A 19,721-nucleotide genomic window follows, 5' to 3' on the forward strand; every position below is an offset into this window, starting at 1 on the left:
ATCTTTGTAATCCCAGGGCCTTGAACATACATGGTAAGTACTTACTGTTAGCTGCACTGGTATAGGGTGAATGAGAGAAAAGAAGCTGCAAGAAGGCTTGCAAAATGCTTTCTTCATGACAATCCCATGAGGGAGGTTAGAACATCACCTGCATTTTACAAATGAGGAAACAAGCTCTGAGATTTGCTCTTAGTCACAACAGTGAGCGTGTGAGGCTAATTAGAAGCCAAATCTTTTGACTCTCAAGTTTGATGCTCTATTTAACTGGGAGAAGAATAGTTAGGGAAAATAATAGCACTTTGTAGCTCCGAGTTCAAAAGGAAAGCACGTTTTCCTTACTAGAGGGTAGTATGCATATTCACAAACTGATTACCACTTGTCCAGGACTAGGATAAGCACTAGGTTGTATAAATACAATCTTAACTCCTCTAGGGAAACAGAAGGGAGCATTAAAAACATGAAAGCCCCAAATTCCCAGAATTAGGGTTAGGCTTTCCAGAAAGCCTGTCAAAACCAGAGTCTAATGGCCTTTTATTCTTGCTGACACAACTGTTTTAATTTGCCCTTAAACTCATAGTCAAAGTTGGGGGGAGAGACAGCAACTATCAATGCAGCAGTAACTCACATTGACATAGCACTGCCTTTTCCCTTTACTCAGCTATCACTTTAAGGGACTAATGCTCTCAACTATGTGGTTCCTTCCTTCCTTCACCAGTGCAGCTGGAAACCCAGCCTTTTCATACTGTACAATCCATGTATAACCCCATACACCCTTCAACGAGAACTTATCCAACATGCTGGAGTCCTGCCTCTGTCTCTGAATGTTCAGGGTAACAGTGTCGTATTTGGATTGTTTCTTAGTCTTGACAACTTACCTATCTCCTTACCCAGTCATATGCTTTCTTGATAGTCTATACCACTATATTTTGTAACTGAGCTACTGTTGATAATTCTAGCTATTCCTAGAAATTGCAAGCTTAGGTTTTCCTGGAATCTAGTCCTAGGAAGGAAGCCAAATAACATGTTTGGGGCAGCATCAAGAAAGGCTTTTATTTTGTGACCTAGAACCTTTGGGTTGAAAACAACTAGAGCTCCTTTAGTTATATGCAGTTGATTACCTGTGAATTCCATAGCACTTTTCTTCACCAGGAGGAATCAGGCTGTACCTCACAGTTGCAGAGATGCAAAGAGGATAATTCCAGCCTCATGGTATGGGTAAATCACTCAACCTCTTAGTGCTCAACCAGAGATAATCCAGAAATTTAATGGGCTCCTCTGGGAAGTATATGCTTTCAGTCTTATTGGAGGTGCTAAAACAGAAGTGGTATAATTCCTAAACAGTAAGATTATGAAGTGATGTGATCTGGTGGCACTGTCCAACAAAGGGATCAGATCTCAGCTACCTCTGCAAGTCTTTTCAGTTTTAAAAAGTACCTACTAAATTTGCTAATTAAGATCATAGGATTTAGAATTGGAAGGTACCATAGAGGTCATCCACTGTTTCATTTTATAAATGAAGAAAACAAGGCTGAGAGAGGTGAGGCCTTGGGCAAGCTGGCACCTATAGATGCACTAAAGAACCAAACTAGGATTCCAACCTGTCTTCATTCCAACTCCAGTGCTCCTTCCCTTATATCGCAGATGCCTCTTGTCTGGCAGTATGACCATGCAGAAAGGGCCCTGCATATGAAGTCGGAAGACGTAGATTTAAAACCCTGGTCTTGGCTGAGATCCTCACTCTGACCAGTAGTGTCTTTTTGCAAGTCCTCGTCTCTTGTGCAGGTATAGATAATCCAGAGGGCTTAACCAGTGCCAAAGCTAGGAAAGCACAGCTGGAGCCTTTCAGTTGTGAGTGTAAAGTTGGAAATGACATTTCCTTTTACAAAACACTGTTGTTTAGTATTGGGAGTAATAGAAGAAAAAGGTGAACTTTAATCTCTAGCTTCACCTCTTATAAAGGTATATACTTCTATCTTGACAGTATGAAAATCTCAGAATCAAAGCATGTTCTCTCCCCTTCCCCTACAGAATTTACATCGTCATGACAAGTCTGACATTTTTATTAACTCAATTTAATTCTCAACTTCATTTTGAGTTGTTATCCTGTAGCAAATTAATGGAAAGAAATTTGGGGATGGTAAGGGATGCCCAAAAAGATGCCAGGAAGAAAGCTTCTGTTCAAGTCCAGTTACTTAGTTATGGCCTCAGACTGACTAGATCTATGGAAATTTCTACCCTGATGAGCATTTCTTAGCTAGACAATTTGTACCTTTTGTCTGGGGGACGATGGATTGGAAGCCAGACCCAGATTGAGTCCAGGTTCTGCCATTAACCTGTGTGATCTGGCAGTCACGTCTGCTGGTTGAGATTGTTTTCCCCTTTGGTGAGAGCTCCCCAGCAACCGTTCTCAAGGGAAAGCAAAACCCGAGACCACATTCTTGATCACTGCTGTTGCACTACAAAGTAAATACAGTTAATTTTGCCAGCCTCAGGGAAGGAGAGGTTGTGGCATGATCCACAGTGAAGAGTCTAACAAACATTAAGAAAGCATTTTCTTCCATGTTCCAAAATAATTTTTAATACAGTCAGTGCATCAAATTCACACATATACATATACACACACAGCTCCCTTAGCATTTCTGTCAAAGGACTCCCAACGCTACAAGCAGGATCATAGTAAGGCCACAGATGGGAAATGGAGGACAATACCAACAAGGATTCTTTTCACTTTGTCACAACCAGAAACCACTTTAGTGAACATACACACATTGGCTTCCTGTGTTGGCATCTTTGTGTGGCCTTTCATAGTGTTTTTGCCTCTAACACTAGAGGCTTCCAAAGAAACACCTCATTCAGCAGCATGAAGCAGGACCTGCCTTTAGTGGCAGGACTGAGATTGGGGAAGACCAATCTTTTCACGTGAAGCACGTTGGTGACATCTTTCTTTATTCATTGGCTTCAAAAGTTAACTTTTCTCACCAAGACTCAAACTTAGGGATGCTGTAGATCTGAACATGTAAAGTCAATTCTTCACATGGAAGGTGAAAATCTTTCACATTAAACAAAGGGCTAAAGTGAAGTGTAGGGAAAGGAAAATATTTTCTAGCAGCATCAGGTGAAAGAGGATTTTCTTCCCATACCAATAGGCAATACTGCAGTCGGAGGCAAAGGAGCTCTGATTTATCTAAGGTTTTTCTTTCCCCAGTAGCACAGAGTTGTCTGGAGGCCAGAATTTGACCTGAGAGCCAAACATCCCCAGAGGCTTATTTTTTTCCCCTTCCCCTTTCCAAGGTGACACTGGGGCAGGGTCAGCAGCAAAGAGGCTGATGCCTACAGCCACAGCCACCAAAGGGTTTGTCCCAGGTAACTGGTGAATGCTTGAGTAATCCTCAGTCTGAATCTAAGTCCTGGGAGCTGTCATACTCAAACTCCTTTAGCACATCATAGGGATATTTGTTCCATTTCCTTGGTCTGATGACACTACTTTCCTCATCACTAAAGCTGCCGTATTCTTCTTCAGATCCTAGAAAAAGAACAAGAACAGATGAACTAGGCACTTTTGACATCTTTTTTTGAAGGTATCCATAGATGAGCTGGCTGTGAGAATGCTGTGCTATACAAATTTCTTCCTCCTCATTGTAGGAATAGAAACCAGGACCTTTTTCTCTACAAAGTTCAAGGCTTTATAATTGAATACAATTAAAAAACTTCATTCAACCCTCACAATAACCTACAAGTAACCTCTCATTTCAAAGAGGAGGTGAGGCTCAGACTAACGAGAATTCTCACGTCTGATATGGCTGCACTCCTTTGAGACTAACCTTTCCATTATGTCCCCCAGAAGCTCTTGGATAACCTCACCATATTGTAAAATCCCCTCAGTCCCTGTATTCCACCTCATTAGTACCTTCTGCCTCAGGCTGGGGCCATGAACTCCAAGCCTCCATTTAAGAGAGAACTCAGCTCAGACATCTCTTCACTTATCAGCTTGTTGCATTACCTTGGGACTTGTCTGGCTCCCCCCCACCCTCCCATTTTTATCCCCAGCACTTGGCACGGTGGCACATAGTAGGTGCTTAATAAATATTGACTGACTTGCCTAAGGGCGCAGAGTCAGCCGTATTCTAACCACCATGCCCTACTGTCTCTATTCCCAGTGCTTAGCACAGTGCCTGGCAGAGAGGAGGCAATACATACTGACTAATTCATTGTGAAGAAATCTATCCAAGTGCTACGTAGTGTGAACTTGTACTGTGATTACCTCTGGTGCTCTCTCTGTCACTGCTTCCTTCTTCCTCATCAGGGTACTCGTTACGCCAGTGATTCTCACTGTTCTCATCTTCATCATCGTCATCATCAATTTCCTCTGCTTGATGATCATCAGCTACCTGTTTACCTCAATACAAGTAATAGTCACTGTCAAAGGGTCCCGAGAGATCACAAACTACCGTCTACTTTGGAAAAGCAGGTTATGTAATCCAAACACAGAGGATAGCAGGACCGGCGCTGCTGGACTGGGGAGGGGGGGGGGGGGTTCAGAACACTTGGATTTTAATCCTGGTCCTGCTACTTCCTAGTTACTAGCTCTGTGCCCTCAGACAAGCCATTTCCCCCAGGCCCTATACCCCTATCCGTGAAATGAGAATATTGGACCAGACCAGAGGTTCCTTAGCCTTTTTCATGTCATGGACCCATCTGGCAATCTTCTAAAGTCTATGCATGATGGAATTCAATAATACTGAAAGACTGTTGTCAAAACTCAATCCCAAGTTAAGAATCCCTAAACTAGACGCTATCTAGGGTCACCTCTAGGACTAAATCTCATGATACATATTTCTATTGCCCTAAGTGCAAGAAAGACAAAAAAGACTAAAGCTTTAAACTACAAAGATGCTTCTTCACAAGTCTTTTCAGATGACCCAAAATAAAGATTTTGTTACAAACCTAGAGAAAGATTATGAGTAAAATACAAACATTTAAGGTGCAAATCATTACTGGAGGAACTAAATATACGAATAGCTAGCAATTATATAGTGGTTTAAGGTTTGCAAAGTGCTTTGCAAATATGATCTCCTTTGACCCTTACAACCAACCTGGGAGCTAGGTACCGTTATTATCCCCATTTTGTGAATGATGGAACTGGGGCAGAAGGAAGTAACATTTTGACTTGCCTGGAGTCACCCTGCTTCAAGTGTCTGAGGCTTCATTGAAACTCTCTGATTCTGGGCCCTGGGCTCCATTCACTGTACCGCCCAGCTGCCTCAATAGGTACTGACTGGAAGACAACCCACCTCTATAGGTTTCTTTTCTATGAAGATTGGGTGAAGGAACTAGGCACATTTAACCTAAAGAAAAAAGATTCAATGGGGACATGATGCTGTCTTCAAGCATTTTGGAGAAGGGTAGTCACGAGAGGAAGAATTAGATTTGCTTTGGTATATTTAGGGTGAACAGCCCAGCCATTCGAGCTGCCCCAAAGGGGAGTGGGCCATCCCAGGAAGTTCCTCATCTGTGCAGGTCTTCAGGAAGAGCCTGGATGACCACTTGGCAGGCATGTCACATCATATGGGCCCGTCAGATGGATGCTGAGATGCCCTCCAACGATCCCATTCTGTGTGTGACCCCTGCTCTCAGGGCCTACCTAAGCCTGCGTGCCCGATGCCTGCCTTACCAGCTCCCACTCCTGACTGTAGGGCTGCACAGAGAGGATGCTTTCAATCCATCCTGGGGTAGATGTCTCCATGTAGTAAATGTCATAGACATAATCATCCTCCTTCTCTCGGTGCTCCATTCCTTTTCCATCCTTAGAGATGGCTAGCCGCTCACGGATCATCTTTACTGAATTACAGAGTATCACATCTGGGTCAGATTTCTGTTAGGAAAACACAAAGGAATGACTATGGCTAACATATGTAATTGCCAAGAATCTCAATAGACCAAAGTGGACAACCATGTAGAATTTACCATTTCATCTCAGAAATATAAAGTGACTCAGAGCACTGTAATTTTTTGTTCTATTATCTTTCCCATGGTTCTAATCCACAGCTAACTACATGTTTCTATTCTTTTAGAATAAAGTTTTATTGCTACCTCATGTTATTACCTACATTTCCTCGCTATATCCCTTTCTCCAGGCCCTCCAAGAGATCATCCCTTATAACAATGAAATTTTTTTTTAAAAAGCCTTTATGAATTCATGGACAGCAAAAGTGAACAGAAGTAGAACAATTTTATACACTGATAATGTGATAGGGAAAGACTTTAGAACTCTGACCAATGAAATGATAAACCATGAGGTACAAAAGAATGAAAATGAAACATGCCATTCGTTTTCTGCAAAGATGATGAGTTAAGACACACATTTTCAGATATAACCAATGTAGGAATTAATTTTATCAGACTATGCAGTCACGTATTGAGGGATTTTTTTGGGTTGTTTTGAATAAAGAAAATTTTGCTCAATTTGGGGGGGGGTTGGAAGGGAACAGCAATAAAAAAAATTTGTTACTTGAAAAATAATCTATTTTTAAAAAGGAAGAAAGAAAAAGTTCTGCAAAACTAACAACTTATCAAAAAGTTCTGACATCCTGTATGCAGCATTTCCCATTCATGCTTCTGCCACTTCTGTCCCTAATTCTCAGGAGCCTTCTCCTATCGCTTCTTTGGGGTCAAACTTGCTTACTGATGACTACTGAGCCACAATGAAGAGAGTACCCTAAATTTTCAAACCAAGTTGGAAAAGTCCCTTGAATTTGGGCCTGGTCACTTCACAGATTTTCTACGTTAAGGCATTTGGTTACATCTGCTCACAATGACTACTGCTGTTATATACCGGGTTTATCAGAGTGCTGTACACAGGCCACTACTGGAGTGGCCACAGCCCAAGACAGAAGGTCAAAATGCACAGAAGGAGGAAGGAGAGAACTACAAAACCTGCAAGTAGCCTCAGCTGAGAAGGGCCATATCAGCAAGACCCAACCTTGCCAACTCCCTTTTGCGGATGGGTAATGAAAACAACAAAAAAACCCCAAATGTTCTTCAACCCTGACCCTAGGTCCTCAGCTGCTTCTGTGCCTGAGGGGCGGGACCTGAGAGGATTCATGCTTGAGGCAGGGGGTTGGACTCTGTGGTTAAATGATGTGTGGTATCCCTTGGAGGCAGCTTAGTGACACTGGGCCTGAAGTCTGGAAGACCCAAAATCAAATCCTGCCTCAAACACTCAGTAGTGGTGTGACACTTAGGCAAGTCACTTAACCTGTTTGCCTTGAAGGCAGCTAGGTGGCTCAGTGAATAGAATGCTGGGCTTGGAGTCAGGAAAACCTGAGTTGAAACTCTGCCCCAAATAGCATTAGCTATGTGACCCTGAGCAAGTCACTTAACCTTTCTTTTACCTTAATCCAGTGAAGAAGGAAATGGCAAACCACTCCAGAATCTTTGCCAAGAAAACCCCAAAGGGGGTCACAGAGAGTCAGGCAAGACTCAACAACAATATCTCTTGAAGCATTATTAAACAGCAAGAATCCAGGATGAGGAAGAAGGGTAGAAAATAACACCAACATGAATAAGAACAAAGTTTCATTCATTTACAGAATTAGAATTTTGCAGCTAGAACCTCTGCTTCCTCCTTTATGAAATGGCCCATCAGTAGTCGTCATACTGTCTAATTCTCAAGGTGGTTACGAGGGAAGTACTTTGCAAAACGTAAAATGCTACATACCTGTGTATTATTAGTATAACTGTGCCAGGTCCAGTAGCTGGAATAGCTATCTATCCCTGTGTACAGTGTGAAGCCACCGAGGATTAGACCTGGAGTAACTTCTCCATGCCTGGGATTCTGCCACTGAGTCCTTGATCCAGCATCAGTCCTCAGGTCAATGTGACTTCTGACACACACACTGGAAGCTCTCTGTCCAATCACCTCCATCAATCCAGCTCTAACACTTACAGCCTGCGTGCCTACGGCAGTTCATTTGCTGTCTCTGAATCTCTCACCTCATCTATGAATGGGGGATCACCTGTCCCTGCACTGCCCACTCCACCAGGCTGGGGGGAAGGGCAGTCCTTTGTAAGCTTTAAGCCACTCCCTACAAAATGGGCGGCTAGGTGGCACCATAGTGCACAGAGTGCCAGACCTGGAATTTAAATCTGGCCTCAGACACTCAGACGCTGGGTGACCCTGGGCAAGCCACTTCACCTTGTTTGCCTCAGTTTCCTCATCTGTAAATGGGCTAGAGAAGTCAAGGGCAAACCACTCCAGTCTCTTTGCCAAGAAAACCCCAAAACGGGCTCACGGAGAGTCGGACACGACTAAACAACAACAAAACAGCACAGTCGCAGAGAGCTTTACCTCAGAGCAGGCGGCAGGAATGGAGAGGGTCTCTTTCTCAGCGGCATCCTCATGAATGATATCAAATAGCTGAAATTCTTCTGCAGAGGATGAACTGCCTCCTCTTTGTGACGTCTGTTTGGTACCATCAGAGTCCAGCTTGTGCGTCTCAACCCTGCTGGCAGCGTCCACAGTCAGCGGGGCGGCTTCTCCCTCGGCACAGTGGGCCCGGCGCTTGGAGACCAGGCGGTAGCGGTCATCCTGCCGGGTCACCAGCTTTGCAGTGAGGAGATCCTGACGGATTCTCTGGTGGCTTTCCAGGGAAGGAGTCAGGGTTCTGGTGGCTTTCTGTCTGGTGATGGCTTCTCTGACATACTTTTGAACAGGTTCATCCTAAGGGGGAAGAGAGGAAAGAGACAGAAGCATGAACCAGGACATAAAAAATTATGGAGCTGGGGAGGACCCTCATTGTACTCTAGTTAAACCTCCTCATGGTACAGATGCCATAGGGGAGGCTCATGAACACTGAAGAGAAGTGAAAAGACTGATGCTCAATAGGACTGAGGGGCAGTCACACCTGAACTCAGGTTTTAGACTCCAAGGTCCAGTGTTCCTTCTTTCTCTAAAGTGTTGTTGCTGTTTTTCATGTTTGTGATAGTTGTTTCTGGATATGGCCTTCCTCACATAGTGAGCTTAGCCTTCCCTCTTAAAAAATAAACAGCGAAGCAAAATCTGCTGCCCCATCATCTGAGTCTGACAATACTGTATGCAGTCCACCCTTGTAGGCCCTCACTATTCCATTCAAAGGGAAGAGGTCTATTTCTTCCCTTCTTGGACATCAAAATTAGCTATTATAATCATACTGTGTTCAGTTCAGTTTTCTGCTTTCCTATTTTGGCTGACTTCACTCTGCATCTAATTTTCCTGCGTTTTTCTGAATCCCTTTTGTTTGTACAATAACATTCCATTATGTTGATAAACCATGATTTATCCATTTTCTTCATGGATATCAGCTTTGTTTCAGTTTTCCAGACAGTGCCTGACATACATCAGGTGCTTAATAATAAATGATTATTGATTTTCCAAACCATGTTTACTGCCCTCCAAAATACTGTTACAAGTATTTTGATATGTATTACTTCTTTATGTCCATGATGCTGTTATATATAAATTAGTTTTATTTTTAGTCTTCAACATTTGCTTTTATAAGATTTTGAGTTCTAAATTTTTCTCCCTCCCCAAGATGGCATGCAATCAGATATATGTCTGATCATATTAAACATACTTCCACATTAGTCATGTTGTGAAAGAATCAGAACCAAAGTGAAAAACCACGAGAAAGAAAACATAAAAAACAACAAAAAAGAGAAAATAGTCTGCTATGATCTGCATTCAGACTGCATAGTTCTTTTTCTGGATGTGGATGGCATTTTTCATCATGAGTCTTAGATCATTGCATTGCTCAGAAGAGCTAAGTCTATCATAGTTGATCATCACACACTGTGGCTCTTAAGTGTGTACAATGTTCTGGTTCTGCTCACTGCACTCAGCATCAGTCCCTGCCAATCTTTCCGGGTCTTCCTGAAATCTGTCTGATCATCATTTCTTATGGAACACTACTATTCCATTACATTCATATACCACAACTTTTTTAGCCATTCCCCACTTGATGGGCACCCCCTCAATTCCTAGTTCTTGGCCACCACAGAAAGAGCTGCTAGAAATAGTCCCCCTTGTATGATCTTTTTGGGATACAGCCCTAAAAGTGGTATTGCCGGGTCAAAGGGTATGCACGTTTTTATAGCCCTTTGGAGATGGTTCCAAATTTATAGATGACTTTTCTTAACCTCCTTAGAGTACATGCTCAGCACTGGGATGTTTGTCTGGGTCAAAGGGTGTGAACACTTTGGTCATTTTAAGAATGTAATTCCTAATTGCTTACATTACAACAATGGCTGGACCAATTCACAGGGCCACCCAATCATTCCCTCTCTTCCCACAGGCACTCACTCCCACACGGACCTTTTCTGACTTTCCTCATCTTTAGGTGTCATTTTAATTTGCCTTTCTCTTCTTATTACTGACTTGGGCAACCTTTTATAAGCCTGTTAATCGTCTGGGTGCTTCTCTATGGAGGAATGCCTCTCTGGTCTTTCGGGGTGTCTTTCCCACGCCTTGGACATCTGAAATGTTGGATGCCAAGATTTTCTGTCCTGGCCACAGCTTCTCTTCTTATCCTGACTGTCCTGATTTTGTTGGTGCAAAATCACGTAATTAAGTGACCCCTTTCTCCTGGGCTCCCCCTTCCCCCCCCCCATGTAATGCGGGCTCGGCGCTGGCCTGGCTGGCGCTTCCTATTTGGGTAATGATTATCCCTATTCTTCTCTGGTCCTCAGTTTCCTCGGGTGTAAAATTCTATTTCTGGAACGCTTCCCCAGAACCACCCGGTGGGCCAGGCTCTGGAAGCATGATCACCCCCATTTTTCGGATTAAGTACTGAGGCTCAGACCCCAGAGGTCAGTGGTGGCGGGACCTGAAGCCAGGCCTCCTGCCTCTGGCGGCTGCCTGCTCCCCAGCTTCCGCGGTCGGAGACCGGGGGATCGCTGCAACGACCCGTCTTGCCCAGCTCGCCGCTCCCCAGCCCGGGGCCGCTACCTGGGAGCACACGGTCGCCGCCAGTTTGAAGACGTTCTCCTCCACGGGCCCCGGCCCCGCGGCCATGGCCCCCTCCTCGGAGGCCCCGCTGCGCAGCCGTTTACACGCGAGGACGAGCGCCTCCGCAGGATCCGCGCCGCGCTTCCGCCTCACCCGCAGCACGGCGGGCGCCGCCGTCGCACCGGCCTCCATCGTCGTCCTACTCGCCTTCCCCGGGGCATGCCGGGATTTCCCTTTAGCCCCGCCTCCGACAGCGCGAGGTACGTGCTTCCTCCCGGTCTCTGGGCTTGGTGGGCGTGGCCTCACGAGGCAGGGGCGGGACCTCCAGTAAGCCTTACCCCGCCCCCCGACACGTGTTTCTGGGCCGGCTAGTAGCTGGGAGAAGATGGCGCTGCCTGCAGCGGCTGGTCGCGAGGACGGTGAGACGCGTAGCCGGCCGACCGACCGTTACGGTTCTAAAGCGGAGGTTGGGAGGGGTGGGGGGGAGGGAGCGCGGAGAGGAAGCAGTGCGCGTGCGTGACGGCAGGCGCGGTCCATGCGTGCCTGACGGGCCGCAGGAGAAGAGGCTGGAGCGGTTTGGGGACGGAGGGGAGGCGGCGCTCTCGGGCCCCGTTTCAGGGCCGTTTGGAGGAGGGCCGGTGGGGGGAGGGGGGATCCTCGAAGGACTGAGGAGCTTGAGATGCCCTCCTCACACCTCTCGGGCCCGGGTCGCAGCCTCCTCTCTCCCCGGGGGGCGGGGCCCAAGTCTGTCTACCGCGCTCCCCGGAGTGGCACGGAGGGAGTCGAGGGGGTCCCTACTCGTGGGGTGGGGGCGCCTAGCTTCTTCAGGTCGCTTTCCCGAAAGAGGAACCCCAGGTGGTCGGGTTCCGCCCCCCCCAGACCCCTTGCCGAGGGGGCATGCCAGCACCTGAGCTCCTCCCCCCGATACCTCCTGGTTTGTGCTTTGAGGCCGTGTTCTAGGTTTGAGGAGGAGCTATAGGCCTGTTGAGGAAAAAGCCCCGAGACCGAAGACCTAGATGCTCCTCCCAGCGTGACCCTAGGCAAAGTCAGGTTCCTTCTCTGACGCCGATTTCCTAATGTATAAAACGGGCAGATTAAATTACAGCATCCCCGGGGCCTTCCACGTCCGGAGCGGCTCTTGTTCGACGTGCTTCTCAAAATGAAAATCACCCCCTTGTCCCCTCAAATAACATAAAACCAAAAATGTAGAACGCATTTCACAATCTCGGTTAGCGATGCCACGTTTCTCTGGAAGTGTAGAGGCCTTTCCCTCTAAATGGCTAATCACCGACCCCTAACGCGTGAAGAACCCCCCCCCCCCCCAAAAAAGAAAGCGCATGCGATGTCGGGAGAGCAGGAAGGACTGTTATCCCCCTTGGGAATGGGAACTCCTTCATGGCTGATGATACGTGCTATCATCAGCCCTTCGTGGCTAGTATAGCCCGATCCTGCGTTAGGGGCTGCTGTAACGAAGATGCCTGGAGATTCCTGAAGCTCCATTCAACAGACAAACGCTGGGATAGCACCTTCCTAGGTCCCTCCACCTTTCTGAGACAACCAAAGAAGAGAAAGGCTTGTTTATAGAAAACCTGGGTAGGGAAGCACAATTCTAACCAAGGAAATCCGTGTGGAGGGATGACAGACAGGCATTGATTGGGTTAGGGTTTGATTTGTGGAGCCAAGGTGGAATTTGAGTCAAATATCTGGGCTCAAATCCTGGTGGTGATCCTTACTCGTGAAATGGGGTATACCTGTTGCACCTCCCTATCTTCTCCTGCGCCTCAAATGAGATCATAGGATCAGAGTTAGAGTTAGACATTGCTGGTCACCCGGAAAGCTCTCTGAATTTTACAGAAGACAAAAATGAGTTTCAGAGGGGTTAAATCATTTGTCCAAACCTACCCACCTAATAAAAATAAGAGCCAGGATAATATACGTAGAATGCTTTTGCAAACTTTAAATCACTTTTAGTCCATCAATAAAGCTTACCGTGCCAGATACTGTGCTAAGTGTTACATGATACAAAGGCAAAGGGGAAACTTAGTTGCTGACTCTAGGAGCTTCCATGTAAGCATAGTTTATCTTGTATTGCAAACTGATGAGGGAAGGGGGAGGGAGGCACACAATGGGAGATAAAAGCATACTCCTTTCCTCAAGGAGAAGGAGCTGACTGACCCCAAACCCTATCATTTGCAGGTATCCTCAGCCAGTATTTGTAGACTCATCTGTACCCAAGCTCTTGGCTCCATATTGTTTGGCAACAGTATTTTTTCATTTCTAGAATTCCAGGCTGCTTATGGGCAAACAAGGTGCTGGGGGGACTTCAGAGAGGTCACATAGTTGGAAAGAATCAGGGAAACCTTCCTGTAGGAGCTGTCCTTGGGACCAGGCCTTGAATGATGGGTGAGATTTTGACAGGTGGATATGGTAAAGACATGGAGACTGAGGAAATAGCATAGCGTGGGGTTGGAGTCAGAAGAGACTGGCCTTCAAATCTAGTCTCTTAGACTAGCTATACGACAACGAGCAGGTCACTTACATTAGAATCTATTTCCTTATTTAGATTTACTTATTTTTATTTTTTGGAGGGGGAAGACAAGGCAATTGGGGTTAAGTGACTTGCCCAAGGTCACACAGTTAGCAAGTGTCAAATGTCTGAGGCCGGATTTGAAGTCAGGTCCTCCCGATTCCAGGGCCAGTGCTCTATTCACTGCGCCACCTAGCTGCCCTTATTTCCTTATTTATAAAAGGAGGCAATATATTCAGTGGCATCCTCACAATGTGAGGATCCAGTGAGAGAAAGTACATAGTGCTTTCTAAACTTTTAACTTATGTATAAATTTCAGGAAGCCCTATTTCATGAGTAAAAGTAGGAAAGGATGGCACATATTCGTGCATTAGAAATTATTCCAGTCTGACTGGAACTTTATATAGAGGAATACTAGAAAACTAGTTTAGGGCATATATTTTGAATGCCTTTGAATTCAGAGTTGAGGAGGTTGGGTTTTTTTTTCATTTATGTGCAAAAGAAATAGTTTAAGTAACTTTTATAGAAGAGGATTAAACATGGCATAAGTATAATCTAAGTTTACTGTTGTGACACTACCCTTGTATACTGTGCTTTTATTTTATTCTTTGGTAATTAACTGAAATTGGAAGGCGGGCATTTAGTTTTGATCTTCAGAATTTCTAGTGAAGTGGAAGACAGACAAAGATTAGAAGCTACCCAGCTCTGCCTGAAGCTTTTGGGTTCTGCCAGGAGAGAAGAGTTTAGAAGTAGTTCATGGCTGTCGCAGCACATACTTCAGAATTTAAGCAACAGAAAGACAAAGATAATGGTTGGGAAAAGGGTATTGTCTGAAGTGATTGTAAACAACAAAAATTTATCCAAAGGCAAAGTGGACCTTGTGGTACTGTTTTTAATGAAATATCAAGATGTTTTTAAGTTCCTGGGAATGCTACACAAAATTGTCAGTGATAATCATGGTCACATAGAGAGGAAGAGATCCATGTAGAAATTTAGGTAGTTGATGGGGAGTCATTGGAGATTGTAGACCAAGGTTGTGACTAGCTATGATTTAGCAAAATAATTTCAGTACAAGTACTCAGTGCCGTATACTGTGGATTGGAGGTAGGGAAACCAGTTGTGAAACTATTGTGATATTCTTGCTGACAAATAGGGCTTGAACTAGGATAGTAGTAGTGGGTATGGATTATGAGAGGCATTATAGAGGCAGAATGTACAAGCGCTGACAGCTAATTGTGACAACCTATGGATAAGTGTGGAGAAGACTGTTGGTCTTTCCCGGTTTATGTCAGGTCCACCTGCATAGACAGACTTACTGTCAAGTAAGTTTACTTTTGACAGTGAAAGAAAATTATAGATTATAGGTCTTTGAATTTTATATATGTAAACAAATATTGCTTAGTATAAAGTTAGCCAGTCTCTTTGAATTATTTGGTATCTTTGTATTTCTCAGGGAAAAGGGAAGCAGTTATTGGTGGCATTTCTTTTCTTCTGTAGTGTGTTTTTCCCCCTTTCCCTTCCTTCTCTGTCCCTTTGTCTTCTTGCTTGATTTCTCCATTCTTTTTTTCCCTTGCCATTTTCCCCTTTTCTCCTATTTATGCCCATCCTGGTTGTACTTCATCTTGAGTATTGTTTTGTTATCTTTAGCCTAACCCTTTATTCCTGTAGACCTTTTTACACAGTGTTTGCTGACTGGATTTAAGCTACAGTGAACATATGCTTAACAATATTGCAAATAATCAAAGACTTCTTTAAAGCTCAAGAGACACTAACTGAATCATGTTGATTAGTTGGGACTCTTTGAAGATAGAATGGTTTGTGCTCTGTTAGCATATTGATTTATTTCTCTCTGCTTTATTTTGGGGGTCTTATATGTGAATAAGTTTCTGATAAGTGGACCAAAGAACAAGTTCCTCTGCTAAAGTCGACTCAAGAGAGCTCTTTTTTCTGCACTAAAAACCAGATGGCCAATTTGGCACCATGAAGGTCTTCTGTGGGCGAGCGAACCCAACAACAGGCTCAGTGGAGTGGCTGGAGGAGGATGAGCACTATGATTATCACCAAGAGATTGCAAGGTAGGGTAACTCTGAGCTTCAGTTACCTTTGAATAGTTACAGTGCCGTCAACTTGTTGCAACAATCCGGCTAGCAGCTGCTGTGGGGGTGTAAAATCAACAACAACCAGCTCACAGAATGCTGCAGGCCCGGGTTCTTTTGATCTGCTTTACTAAGGAAACCCCCGTTAAGGGGTTAAGAAGCTTACTTTAATTCAGCATACAAATACCATTCAAGGGGAAAAATCCAGCACCCTGAATTTCAGAGCAAATACAAACAAATTACAAACATCGACAGACAGGCCAAATACAATTCATAGTTACCAACATCTAAGTTCAGCCCGGGAGCTCATAACAAGGGCTGGCCCAGAGTCATGTGCACCACCACGGCTATGGGTCAGAGCTCCAAAAAAGAGAAAGCCAACCCCTGGTTTTATATCTTTTTCAGGGTCAAGGGTTAGTCACACATGCAACTCACCCATGTGCCCTAAAATCGTCACAGAGATGCAACTTAAACCCACGTGGTCTAAAAGTCTCTGATGTCACAAACATGTCACTCAAACCCTTGTAAACTAGGCTTTCCCTTGAGGCAAGGAGGTCATCAAGGACTCCTAATTTAATAAAGGAAATAAAGGCCAAATTCCACAAGGGCACTTGGTTGAACTAAGTGCTAAGAGCCCATTTTGATTGCCAACACACAACTGCATGGAATTTATGTGACAGAGCCAAAGAGATCCCACACCAGGGATGGAGCAGTACTTCATGCGTGTAGTTTTGAAATTCCTTTGAGATCTCTTTATAACAGGAACAGAGGCAGGCTGTTCCGTTGTCTGCATTCTGACCTTGCTAAACGTTCACTACAGGGATCACCTAGTAGTGTTAAATCTCATCCCATGAATGCTTGCCTCCTAGAGGCAGGCAGCTCACTTGGGTGATCTAGGTGCTTCTTTGGATGGGGCACCCCTCCTCGTAAGGTCCCCTTACTTCTTGTGCCAACCCACAGAATTTTCAACCCCTTTTGAGCCAACCTTTACTTCATGGCGTTGTAGTAATAATCACATTACGGGTGTACAGAGAGAACACCGATGTACAGGCTCTGGGCTATGTATTAATGGAAAGATGTGGAGCCTAGCGTATTGGAAAAGGCCCTGGCTTTGAAGTCAGAAGGTCTTATTCTCGCTGTACTCTTAACCAATGATGTAATAATACTAGGCAAATCTTTGGGCTTCTTGGACCTTAGTTTCTTCGTCTGTAAAAAAGAGGTTAAATCTCTTCTGGCTCTAAATCTTGTGAAGCCATGTAAATAGATAGACAATCCTTGTTAGTTCTAACATTCTTAGTCTTGCAGAGTATAGCAAAAGGGAAACAAGAGTTTATGGTGGTGATGTTTCTGAATTTTAAAGATCTACACATTCAGCTGAAATTAGAATACATGTATCATATGGGTTAGAATGACTGGAATGGAACTAGGCTTTGCTTTCTCCCTGCCCCCTAATAATTCAGGCTGATTTTTCCCTGGGGAAGATACATTTAAGTCATGCTGCAGTGGTACCAGATAGAATCAGTGTGCCAGTCTTCATGGGAAGAGCTCTTGATTAGCTTGCATTTCCATCACTGAGAATGAATATCCTTATGGAACATTAATGTTTATCCTCCGTGTCCTCTGAAGATAAAGCATGAAAAGAGCATGTCAGTCGAAATCAGAAAATCTGAGTGTGACACATATGAGCATTGTGACTATTGGCAAGTCACGCAATGTCTTGGGACCTTCATTTCCTCATCTATGAAATGGGGATTATAGTGTACTATTTACCTCACAGAGTGGAAAGGAAAGCACTTTATAGATGAGGGGGTCACTATATAAATGTAAAATTATATCATTATATTATCCTCTAGTTATGCGGAGTCCCATCTTCTAAATGAATATAATATAGTAGCTATGTGTCATGGTCTCCACTAATGCCTGCCTCCATTGCCTCACTGTGACATGGATGTGAGTGATCCTGGGTTCTCACAGAGAATGGCCTGGCAGGCCTGCCTACACTGAGAGGCCTTTGAGCATAGGTTTTGCAACATTAGTCAATCGATCAGCATTTATTAAATGTTCACTATGTGCCATGTACTATGCTAAGCAGTGTAGATCTGTAGATGAGCCTAGCTCTGTGTTTGGAGACTCCTCACCAGTGTGATGGCATTTTTAGCCACAGCAGCTCTCAGAGACTGTCAGAGTGTTAAAAGGGATGGAGATGTGCTTCAGTAGAAGAAATGCCCACCCCAGCAACATCATTGACCCTTGAAATGTTGTAGCATAATTAGGGAATGGGCACATTCATGAATATATCAGTGCTGTGATGTCACTGTTGGGGGTTCACCTTTCATTGGTAAATAGCACAATCTTCTAGGCCTTTGGTATTAGGTTTTATTAATTATTATGTCACAAAGTAAACCGGACAGAACAAGCAAAACAATTTCTGTAATGACAATATTGTAGAAGAACGATTTTGGAAGACTTAGGAGTTTGGATCAATATAATGACCAACTTCGATTTCAAAGGCTCCCGATGAAACATGCTGCTTACTTCATGATGCAGAGGTGAAGGACTCAATGCAGAGTGAGACATATTTTTGGACATGGTCAATGTGGAAGTTTGCTTGATTCCACATGTTTTTAATAGATTATATTTTGTTTGTGGGAGGGAGAGAAGGTACATTTTTGCTGATTAGAAGTGTTAGCAGGATTTTTACTGAGCTGTCTCTAACCTGAGAATGCTCAGAGCAGCACCAAGCAGGCTTAGAGAAGGGAGTGCCAGTAATCAGTCGTTTAATTAATCAAGTTCAGGCTGAGGAATGTTCTCCTAGCTGAAGTAAAAGGTTGTATACTTAAATCACACTGGGGAAGGAGGGGGGAAGGGAGATTATAAACAATCATTTAGTGGTTTCCCAAGAGAAACCTACAAGTCCTACAATACAACAATTCTGGAGTCGGGTCTCTGGGGGTTGCGACCACCTCCCCTGGAGCACAGAACCAGAACTCTGTAACAGGAAAAGGTTCTGCAGCCTTTGATGTGCTTTGCTTCAGGTCCAGTGACTGTGAGTACTGTCAGAGTTTTGTTTAATCAGTTTAAGTTGCAATGTGAGCTCTGACTCTCAAGCCAGAGGGGCAGCTCTTGAGAAAACTAAGTTATTAGTATATTCATTACACATATCATATTGGTTAATATGAAAATTATAAACTCCTTTCTCAGAAGAAAGGAGAGTTTAATAAAAAGAAAGAAATTACTCTGTCCTCCAAAATTTGTCTGGCTCTTGGTGAGGTTTGTCCTGTGATAAGAAGCAAGGCTTGTCTTTTATTGGCTCCATCCATACTCCAAATATTTACAGATTGGTAGGCTATACCAGACTTGATAGCTGCTGACCTACACCTTTCAGAGGCCTTTGTAATTCTTCTTTGAGTCATGATTAGGTATCAAAGGTAGATTTGAGCTGACACTATATTGATATGTATATTTTTTTTAACCAAGGATTTCTAATATCTTTTTCTTTTCTTTTTTTAGATCATCATATGCAGACATGCTGCATGATAAAGACAGAGTGAGTATTAGAAACCTGTATCTTACTGGTATGTTCAAATTACTCTGTCTAGAGAGAAACAAGCAAAACTACCCTATGTAATATAATAAAATTTCACCATCTACAGTACATAGATTACAAAATAAATTTGTAATTTTCCCTTAGACCTTTGGAATTACCTTAGACAGAAGTAACCAATTTGGCTACTAATGTATAATTATATTTTAAGTTTTATGCACATTTTTGCTTTACTTTAGTGTTTCTTTTGTTCTTAGTAGGGTTACAGAGGAATACAAGAACTGAGTATTGTAACTGCCATATATGTATCAATAAATATCAAGACTTTATTAGCCCATAAAAAATGTTTTGCTAGTTGTCCCATCCTAGCTGTTGTATGGGTAATAGTGTGAAACATTTGGATCTGTGATCCCATCATTGTGGATATTTTCTTTTTTTTTGGAGGGGGGAAGGCAGGGCAATTGGGGTTAAGTGACTTGCCCAAGGTCACAGCTAGTAAGGGTCAAGTGTCTGAGGCCAGATTTGAGCTCAGGTTCTCCTGAGTCCAGGGCCGATGCTCTACTCACTGTGCCA

The 19,721-nt window shown here is 43.9% G+C and overlaps 2 protein-coding genes across 3 annotated transcripts in view; one reads left to right on the forward strand and one right to left on the reverse strand.

Moving 5' to 3' along the window:
• Positions 1-2,556: 2,556 nt before the first annotated feature.
• On the reverse strand, positions 2,557-11,374 carry SLC7A6OS (solute carrier family 7 member 6 opposite strand). Its single transcript, XM_036750591.1, has 5 exons — positions 10,982-11,374; positions 8,348-8,719; positions 5,672-5,872; positions 4,262-4,388; positions 2,557-3,523 (listed from the first exon to the last, which is right to left on the reverse strand). The coding sequence occupies exons 1-5, from the start codon at positions 11,171-11,173 to the stop codon at positions 3,390-3,392; spliced, it is 1,026 nt and encodes a 341-aa protein (XP_036606486.1). The 5' UTR covers positions 11,174-11,374; the 3' UTR covers positions 2,557-3,389.
• Positions 11,265-19,721, forward strand: part of PRMT7 (protein arginine methyltransferase 7) — a 76,297-nt gene continuing 67,840 nt past the window's right edge. The window contains exons 1-3 of one of the 2 annotated variants that reach the window (XM_036750589.1): positions 11,265-11,400; positions 15,472-15,583; positions 19,115-19,151. In XM_036750589.1, coding sequence (XP_036606484.1) covers positions 11,367-11,400; positions 15,472-15,583; positions 19,115-19,151 — 183 coding nt within the window. In that variant the 5' untranslated portion in view covers positions 11,265-11,366. The remainder of the gene's footprint in view (positions 11,401-15,471; positions 15,584-19,114; positions 19,152-19,721) is intronic. The other variant, XM_036750590.1, reaches the window with a different exon arrangement.

This window comes from Trichosurus vulpecula, chromosome 3 (genome assembly GCF_011100635.1).
Source record: "Trichosurus vulpecula isolate mTriVul1 chromosome 3, mTriVul1.pri, whole genome shotgun sequence".
Taxonomy (NCBI): domain Eukaryota; kingdom Metazoa; phylum Chordata; class Mammalia; order Diprotodontia; family Phalangeridae; genus Trichosurus; species Trichosurus vulpecula.

Bases quoted from the DNA above. Each gene is read 5' to 3' on its own strand.
- SLC7A6OS (XM_036750591.1), bottom strand. From the start codon at position 11,173: ATGGAGGCCGGTGCGACGGCGGCGCCCGCCGTGCTGCGGGTGAGGCGG. The intron at 8,720-10,981 runs GTAGCGGCCCCG...CTTCCCCCTTAG, and splicing joins CGGCGACCGTGTGCTCCCAG to GATGAACCTGTTCAAAAGTA. The intron at 5,873-8,347 runs GTAAAGCTCTCT...TTTTCCTAACAG, and splicing joins TTCCTGCCGCCTGCTCTGAG to AAATCTGACCCAGATGTGAT.